Raw genomic sequence first — 10,000 nt, 5'->3', positions numbered from 1 at the left:
GCCGCCCTAGTTGCAGCGACGCGAACATAAGGCGTCGGAAAACTTGCTACGGGAGCCAGGCCGGGTTTTTTTTACTCCGCAAATACTTCATGAATACGAAACCTCCCTCAGTCTCCCACGACACGCGCCCGACGCCGCTCGCTCGCTTTGTCTGGCTCTGGCGACGCCAATTGTATGCGTACGTGTGGCTGTATGTGTGTCTTCACGTATATAGTGTTTCTACATACATACACACATGCAGACATATAAATATGTATACCCTGAATATATATATATATATATATATATATATATATATATATATATATGTATATATATATGTATATATATATATGTATATATATATGTATATATATATGTATATATATATGTATATATATATATATATGTACGTATATATATATATATATATATATATATATATATATATATATCTATCTATATATATATGTATATGCATTTATATCTTTCTATCTATCTACCTATCTATATATATATATGTTTATATACATATCTACATAAATATTTATATATACATATGTATATATACATATATATATATATATATATATATAATACATACATACATGCATATATATATATATATATATATATATATATATATATATATATATATATATATATATATATATATGTACATATCACGCACACACACACACACACGTACACAGACACACAGACAGACACACACACACACACACACACACACACACACACACACACACACACACACACACACACACACACACACACACACACACACACACACACACACACACACACACACACACACACACAACTACATATATCCCTGCTCTCTCTCTCTCTCTCTCTCTCTCTCTCTCTCTCTCTCTCTCTCTCTCTCTCTCTCTCTCTCTCTCTCTCTCTCTCTCTCTCTCTCTCTCTCTCTCTCTCGCCTATTTATATATATATATATTCATCTCTTTATATATTCAAGTATGCATACCTCAGTTAAAAAAGAAAACTTTTAAAGCCTTGTGAGAATTTGCTCGTAAATACCACTGCTTTAGAGAGAGAGAAAAAAAACCCTTTGTCAACTTTGCTGATTTATTTGCAATTTTCATTTTAATCCCCTCACCTTGGTAGTCATTTTTATTCCCATCTAAAACTGAATAAACAGGAAAAAGGAGAAAGAAAAGAACAGAAAGAGAAGAGAAGAGAAGAAAGAGGAAAGAAGATAAGAAAGAGAAAAGAAGAAGAAACGAAAGCGAAGAAAAGAAAATATAAGAAAAAATAAAAACAGAAAAAATATAATGAAGAAAGAAAAAAATAAAGAAAGAAAAAGAAAAAGAAGAAAAAAATAAAGAAAAGAAAAAGAAAAGAAGAAAGGAAAAATCAGAAAAAATAAAGAAATAGAAAGAAAAGAAAAAGAAAAAGGACCAGGACGAAAGAAAGAAAGACAAGAAAAGGAAAACAGGACAAAAAAAAAAAAGAAGAAAAAAATGAATATCTCACACACCGACCTAAACAAACATGGCCTCCCTCTCTCCCCGTCTTTCCCTTCCCCCAGCCTCCTCTCACGCCTTCCCTACGCCCCTGGGGTTGAAGGCAGGGTGTGCGTGGGGCGGAGGGGCAGGGATAGCGACCTTCAGGGCTCTGGATATGTGGGTAAACCGGTATAACTGTACCGAATAAAATTGGAGACATCGGACGGCACATATAATAGTCACGTTGCTGAAGTGAGGGACTCCATAGCGCTCGCGTCGTCGTAAGCATGGGACGAGGCACGATAATGGGGCATAAGGTACGATATTTCTCTCTCTCTCTCTCGCCCTCGCTCTCGTTCTCGTTCTCGTTCTTGCTCTCTCTCTCTCGCTCTTGCTCTTGCTCTTGCTCTTGCTCTTGCACTTGCTCTTGCTCTTGCTCTTGCTCTTGCTCTTGCTCTCTCTCTCTCTCTCTCTCTCTCTCTCTCTCTCTCTCTCTCTCTCTCTCTCTCTCTCTCTCTCTCTCTCTCTCTCTCTCTCTCTCTCTCTCTCTCGCTTCCGTGGTGTTAGGGGGTGTTATCGTACTTTTATGGGGAGGGAGGGGGGAGTGATCTGAAGGACATGCGAAAGCCATGGGAATGCGAAGGCGAATCAGTGTGGAAAATTAAGGTTGGGAGATTATGGCGATAATTCTTTGGAAGGGGAAGAAGGGGGGAGAGGGGGAGGGTGTGATCTCGGGCTAGAATGGTCTATTAATAAATAAATAAATAAAAAAACCCGAAGGCCTAAAATTAGTCCCTTTCGAAGCCGAAGTGGATCTCGGTCTCCCTCTCCCTTTTGAATACGGATTCTCGTCCTTACAAAAACGGAAAAAACGCGTTCTTCTAGGCCAGTCCTGTAGGTTGGAAGCCAGTGGCTCCACCGCTACTCCTTGGGCGTGTTTTTACATAGGATCCTTGATAAATATCATGCCTTAGTATACGAAATATGCCGTCAAGGGAAAAAGGACATTATCGAAGCACTGTTAACTTCGATATAATAGATTGCTCCAGGAAAGAAACAGAGAATCAACAGGGAAAAAACACAAATAAACGCACAGACGTTGGAAGAAAACAAACAGCAATAAATAGAGAATGAAGCGACGCACACGAAGTCAGCAGTGCAGTTATATAAAAGGGCAAAGCCAATAGACGATTCACACAGCAAGCGTTATTATCAAACTTATTCTTCCTTATTACATTTCTTCCCCACATTACAGTATTCACAGTTTGTCTCCGCAGAACGCCACCCGACAATGCAAGAAATGGCCCGAAAATAAACCGAAGAAAAGACTTTACCAAACCTTACCTCTGTTTGGGCAGCGTGACCACAATTCCACATCGTAAGTAATTTCAGCCGTAACAACACAGGAGAAAATAGAATAAGAAATAGTGTATTTATTCATGTTTCCGCAGAAAAAAATGAAAGTGAAGAAAATACCTCAAGGAGAGAGAGAAAGAGAGAAAGAGTGAGTGAGAGAGAGAGAGAGAGAGAGAGAGAGAGAGAGAGAGAGAGAGAGAGAGAGAGAGAGAGAGAGAGAGAGGGAGAGAGAGAGAGAGAGAGAGAGCGAGAGAGAGAGAGAGAGAGAGAGAGAAATATAACATGCATCCCCCCACATACCAATCCACACCGAAGTACATGCAACACCCCTCCCCCCTCCCCCCTAACCCAACCCCACCATTCAACACCTGTCTCGTAAATACCTCATGCACCTTCCCACATTCTCACACATACGACCCCCTCCCCCCTCCCCCCTTCCCCTTCCTCCCCTTCCTCCCCCTTCCTCCCCCTTTCTTTAAATGAATGGATTTATAGATTAAGAACCAACGCGCCTTTCCGTAACATGACCAAGCAACATGGCGTTCCTCCCCGGCCTCCCTGACCCGACCCTGGAACCGGTTCGTCGACCACATTTCCGTGAGACTCGAGTTAGAGGGACGAGTCTCCTCATGCTATTGCTCATGGTCATGGCGGGCGGTTCAGGAGGGTTCATGACGGGCGTAAAGAGAGAGAGAAGGGTTGGATGAGGTTGGAGGATGGGGTTGGAGGGTGAGATAGGAGGAGGAGGATGAGGTGGAAGAGGAGAATGGGGAGGAGGAGGAGGAGAATGAGGTGGAGGAGGAGAATGAGGATGAGGATAATGAGGAAGAGGAGGAGGAGAAGGAAAAGGAGGATGATATGGAGGAAGAGGAAAAGGAGAAGAAGAATGAGGAAGAGGAGGAGGAGGAGGCATATGAGAAGAAAGAGGAGGATGAGGAAGAAGAGAAGGAGGTTTCAATGGGTGGGGAGGTGGAAGAGAAGACGAAGGATAAAGGGGATGACGAGGAAGAAATAGGAGGTGGATGAGGAAAAGGGACGAAAGGAGGAAGAAGACGATGAGAAAAGGAAGGCTAGGATAACGCAAAGGATTAGGAATAGGATTATGAGGATTGTAGGAAGAGGAGGAGTAGGGGTAGGTGTTGGATTAGGGGGAAGAGGAGGAGGAGGAGAAAAGAGGAGAAGGAGGGGAAGGAAGGGGAGGTAGTAAATGAGAGAGACAGGAAGAAAAGAAGACATTCAAAAAAGACAAAAAGAAACCAGAAAGTGAAGAAAAACCCGAAGAAAAATAAAAGAAAACACCAAGATAATGAGGCAGTGAAAAAAACAAAACAAAAAAACAACAGAAAAACAAAGAAAAAGAAATTGCTCTCCCCAAACACAAGAACCTTCCTTCTGTCCCTCCATGCTCCGCCCTCGGTTGTTAGCCCAACAAACGACGCAAACAAACAAACAAACACATCAGTAAATAAACTCCTTTCTGCTTTAATATTTCGCTGACCTTTCGTCGGTCGGCCACGGGGAGTTGTCGGCTCTGCGATCTCCAGAACGTTGGGTGAGGCAACTGGATCGAGGGTGAGAGAGAAACAGGTGGTCAGTCACGGAAGGGAGGGAGACAGGGGAGAAGGAAGAGGGCCGGAAGAAAGGGAAGGAAGAGGGAGGGAAGAAGGGGAAGGAAGAGGGAGGAAGAGATGGAGGGGAAAAAAGGGGAAGGAAGAGGGAGAGACAGGGGAGAAGGAAGAGGGTGAAACAGGGGAAAGGGAAGAGGGAGAGACAGGGGAGAAGGAAGAGGGAGGAAGAGATGGAGGGGAAAAAAAGGGAAAGAAAGAGGGGAAGAGGGAGAGACAGGGGAGTGGGAAGGGGGAAGAAGAGATGGGGGGGGGGAAGGGGAAAGAAGAGGGAAAAGAGAGAGACAGAAGAGTAAGGAAGAGATGGTGGGAAAAAGGGGGGAAGGAAGAGGGAGGAAGAGTTGGAGGGAAAGAAGGGAAGGAAGGAGGGATGGGAGGGAAGGAATTGAAGGAAAGGGAGGCGGAAAGAAAGAAGGATAGGGAGAGAGGGTAAGGAAGAAAGGAAGAGAGAGAGAGAGAGAGAGAGAGATAGAGAGATACAGAGAGAGAGAGAGACAGACAGAGAGAGAGAGAGAGAGAGAGAGAGAGAGAGAGAGAGAGACAGAGAGAGACAGGCAGACAGACAGACAGACAGACAGACAGATAGACAGACAGAGGCAGAGACAGAGACAGAGGCAGAGACAGAGACAGAGACAGACAGACAGATAAAGGGAAACAAAGGACAATGAGACAGAGCCAGAAAGACAAAGACCAAATTGACAGGAAGATAAATAGGACCATAAAAGACAGAGCAAAACAAGAGTAAGAGGAAATAAAACAAATCTCAGTGTAAACATCCAGCAAAAATAAAACAATGAAAAGCAAAGAAGGAGGCAAGGCTAATGGCTAAAAGCAGAATCAGGGGAAAAAGCAAATAGACATAAAACTGTACATAGCAGATTGTAAAGTTAAAAGCTCTAATAAATCCTGCAGACATTATAATCACCCGAAAAAAGAGAGAAATAAAAGTTCGTTCGACCTTGTTTTATGAATACAAAAGGTTCACGTTTGAGGTGAAAGGGAAGTAGAAGGGGATTAAATTAAATCTGAAACAAATGTCAACAGAATATATCAAGGGATCGTGATTATAAAGTCATAGCTAAGAGGATAATGTAGATCTGCAAGATATGTAAACCAGTTCTGTGAAAAGATACAAAAGAATTGTGTTAAAAAAATACAGACAGTCCTTTGTGTAAATCAGTCGTCCATTGTTGGTCAATATTGGTATTTGTGTGATATTTATATTGTTTTTGTGAGTTTGTGTTATGAGTTTTGTTGTTGAATCGTACTCGTGCCAAACCGTTTTTCGATTTTTCCCCCCAAAACGACCAAAATAGAACCACAGACATATTACCGAAAGTAAAAGCACAAGCAATAACCTAACTTGTTCAAAAATAAAAAAAAACTGGTAATATGATATATCTAACCTAAGAAACTCAAACCAGCCCACGACATTGGCCACTTGAACACCTTAAAGTAACCAGGTGTTGGTGGACCGATATGGCTGGGTAGAGACCACTGGCTCAACGGCTTTTTATTCAAACTTCAGAGGGAGATTTAACTGTTTGTTTCTTGTCGTGAATTTCAGGCGCAAAAATACTCGAGAAAAGAAAAAGACTCTTTTGATAATGGATTGTTAATAAATTTGAATTTAAAGTCCGTTTGCCCCGTTTCTCTCTTCGTGGCTTGGGGTAAGATAAACACCTGAGGCGAGACGAGAAATGGGGAGAGAAAAAGAAAATAAAAACTGGTTAGACCATGGATTCCATGCCAATGAATTTCCCATTTTGTTTCAGATTTCGCTGAAACGCCATTCTAATTTCTGAAATACAGGAACTAGTATATTTACAACATATTATGATGCTTTCGTGTTCATCATTCCATCAGTTCCACATTCCACATATGCGGAACTCTCCACATTACACGACGTTCAATGTGCGCAAACAAGAAGCATGATAATGTAAAATCAATACAGCTACCAATTGCGATTTACTTCTTAATCAAATAACCACAAGAAGTATTAAATTTCCCTGCCTTCTACTTGCCGATTTCCGTAAGATCACGGCAAAGTTCCAAGTGCTTTTAATCGGCCGATTTGTTAAAATTGTGCCAGGCCCGACCCAATGAATATTACGGACGTGCATATACAAAGAAGTAAATGAATATCTATCAGTCTGGACATGTATATCTACGGTACATATAGATAGATAAATATGAATATGTTTGATAGACATATGTATCCCTATTTCTGTGTATATGCAAGGCTCTATTTACGAATATTAATTGGGTCGGGCCTTGCACAATTTGAACAGACCGGCCGAATATGCAGTGTAAGTGTTGTTCTACAGATGTTAATCATCTCAAAGTACCACCCTATAGAGTGCCCCGTTGACATGACAAGTTCACTAAATACCGGTTGTGACGTTTTTTTTTCTTCTTTACATTATCTCGTTTTTTGTTTTTTTGTTTTTGTTTTTTTATAAGTAATTTCCAAATTCCGACACTTAAATATAGGTTGGTGCGTATCCCTCCGCCATTATGGACGATTTCAATATGGTGTTTACCTTTTGTGTGATATTATGTGTCATTATGGCACGGCGTTCCTCTTTAACTTCTACGGGGTGCCAAGAGTGCCAAGGCCATTCTTGTCTATTCTTTGTTTTCTTTTTCTCTGTTCGTAGCGCCAGGTGAGATCTAAAATTCTAGATTATTATTGTTTACTTCTTTGATTCTCTGTTTGTGGTGTCGAGTAATATCTAAATTCTAGGTTATTGATGTTCCTTTTTAATTCCTTTTCTCTGTTCGTAGCGTCGATTAAGATCTAAACTTCTAGGTTATTAATTTTCGTTTCTTTCATTTTTTTTCTGTTCATAGCGTTGGGTAATATCTAAATTCTAGGTTATTAATGTTCCTTTTTTATTTTCTTTCTCTGTTCGTAGCGTCGGGTAAGATATAAAAATTCTAGGTTATTATCGTTTCTTCTTGATACGAACATCCGCAGTGCCAGAATTATGTTCATTGAGTTGGTTCTGTTTCGTGGAATAACCAGCCCGGGTCGTCAGCATAGGGTCGTTGGATGACTAAGTTAATTAGCATAATTGACTTTGATGTATTTTGACAAGATCGACAATTTCGCCTTCGTTTCGGATTACATTTTACTTTCACATTCACCGACATTTTTTTTTGTATTTTTTTGTGGTACAGGAACTGGATTGCTACCGGTTGTTTATTTGTTTTGGATGTGTTATTCCTTAGTGGAAGTGAGATAGATGAATAGAGAGATAAAAAAATAGATAGTTGGATGAATAGGTATAGATAAATAGAAAGATATCAATGGATAGACACACACACATTCATATATATATATATATATATATATATATATATATATATATATATATATATATATATATATGTATATGTATGTATATATACATATATATACAAACACATACATATAGATGAGGAAACGGAGAAGAGAGAATTAAAAGCCGATGAAAAAACAAGAGAATGTTAAAGACGGGGCCATGAGTCATAGAACCAGGACAGGAAGTACAGCTGCTCATAGCACAAAAGGGCAAGGTCGAGTATTACAACTTATAACCCCTTCCCCTTCCCCTTCCTACCTCTCCCCTCCCCTCCCCTCTTCGTTTCTTTCCTCTTCTTCTCCATTATTCCCCTCCATTTCCTCTTCTTCTCTTCTCCTTCCCATTTCCCTTACTTTTCTCCTTCCGTCTCCTCCTCTCCTTTCCCTTTCCCCCTTTCATCCACTCTCCCCCATTTCCTTTTATCTCCCTCTACCCCTTATTCCCTTCTCTCTCTAGCCGAAAAAAAAGAAAGAAAATAAAAAAAAGCGTGAAAAGTTCTCTCTCTCTCTCTCTCTCTCTCTCTCTCTCTCTCTCTCTCTCTCATCTCTCTCTCTCTCTCTCTCTCTCTCTCTCTCTCTCTCTCTTTTGTGACCGCCCTGCCCGGTTAAACAAACACATTCCCACACACACACAAACACATTCACAATCCCCTCCCTCCCTCCCCCCACCCCCAAAAAAAAAGAATAAAAAAAAGGCTAAAAAATGCTACAAACAAAAAAAAAAGTCAACCACCACCGTTGTTGCTTCCACCATAGCAGTGACATTTCTTGCAAGACCTTGAGATAGAGTGCATTGAAAACGCTATAACGTACCAGAAGAATGAGACAATGCAACGTTAATAGATTGCAGAATAGCTGGTTTTTCCCGGTTTATAGTTTTATTTTGCTTTGAGTAAGTAAACAGAATAAAAAAACTGAAGGTGATACGTTGAATAACAGTTACATAAGGTATTTGAATCTTAATGAAAGAATACTAGCAACACTATCGATAGAATTTAGATAAAGAGTATGATAATGATGATATGAATTATTTTACAAATATAGAAATAGTGGTCGAAATGAATAGTTATGAGGATAACAGTAATAATGATAGCAGCAAGGATAAATAAGGATAATGATATTGATAATAACAATACTGATGATGATAATAATATTAATAATAGTAATAATGCTAACAATATCATTATCATTAGGCTAATTTGTAATAATAATAATAGTTATGATAATAATAGTAATAATAATAATGATAATGATAACGATGATACAATAACAAGAATGGTAATAATGATAATGTTAGTTATGTTAAATATAACTAAGAATACTAACGTTGATCTTAACAGTGATAAAGATAATAATGATCGTAATAACAATAATAATGATAATAAGGATAATGATGATAATGATAACAGTAACAACAATGATAATAATAATGAAAATAATGATAATAATGATAATCATAATAATAATGATAATAAAAATCATAAAAACAATAATATTTTCAATGATGATGACAATAATGATAATGATAATGATAACAACTATGATAATGATCAGAAAATGACAATAATAGCATTGATAATAATAGAAATAACAATAATGAAAATAGCAATAATAATAGCAACAATAACAATAATAATGATAATGATAACAATAATGACGATGATGATAACAATAATAATAATACTAAAATATAATGATAATGATAATAATAATAGTAATAATAACAATAATGATAATAATGATAATCATAATAATAAAATTGAAAAAATAATAGTTACACTGATAATGATAATAACAATACTAGTTATCATAACATAATAACACAATAATGATAAAATAATAATGATAAAAAATAAAATCGTAGTAATTATGATACTTCTGGTAATAATAGTAAGGATAATCATAACCATGATAATGATAAAATAATAATAATGATAATCATACTCATAACCATTATAATGATAAAACAATAATAATAATAAAAAGGATGATAATGATTGAAATAGTAATAGCAGCAGTAGGAATATTGATATTGATAATGATAATAATAATAATGTTAATGATAATAATAATAATAATGTTAATGATATGATAATGATAATGTTAATGATAATAATGATAAATATTAGGATAATAATAATAGAGATGATTATAACAGCGATCATTATAATAATAATAATAGTGATGATGACAATATTGATCAG

General features: G+C 37.9%; 1 protein-coding gene across 8 annotated transcripts in view; it reads right to left on the bottom strand.

The window, feature by feature from the left end:
- The window catches only part of LOC113830095 (proton channel OtopLc), a 172,040-nt gene that overhangs the window by 52,399 nt on the left and 109,641 nt on the right, over window positions 1–10,000 (bottom strand). For 4 of the 8 annotated variants that reach the window (XM_070136551.1, XM_070136553.1, XM_070136557.1 and 1 more), the window contains one exon: window positions 4,324–4,386. The exons of the other annotated variants lie outside the window; for them this stretch is intronic. In XM_070136551.1, the coding sequence (XP_069992652.1) occupies window positions 4,324–4,386 (63 nt within the window). The remainder of the gene's footprint in view (window positions 1–4,323; window positions 4,387–10,000) is intronic. 8 annotated transcript variants of the gene reach the window in all.

Source organism: Penaeus vannamei, chromosome 22 (assembly GCF_042767895.1).
Source record: "Penaeus vannamei isolate JL-2024 chromosome 22, ASM4276789v1, whole genome shotgun sequence".
NCBI lineage: Eukaryota > Metazoa > Arthropoda > Malacostraca > Decapoda > Penaeidae > Penaeus > Penaeus vannamei.
This window is presented reverse-complemented; position numbering and strand designations above follow the sequence as displayed.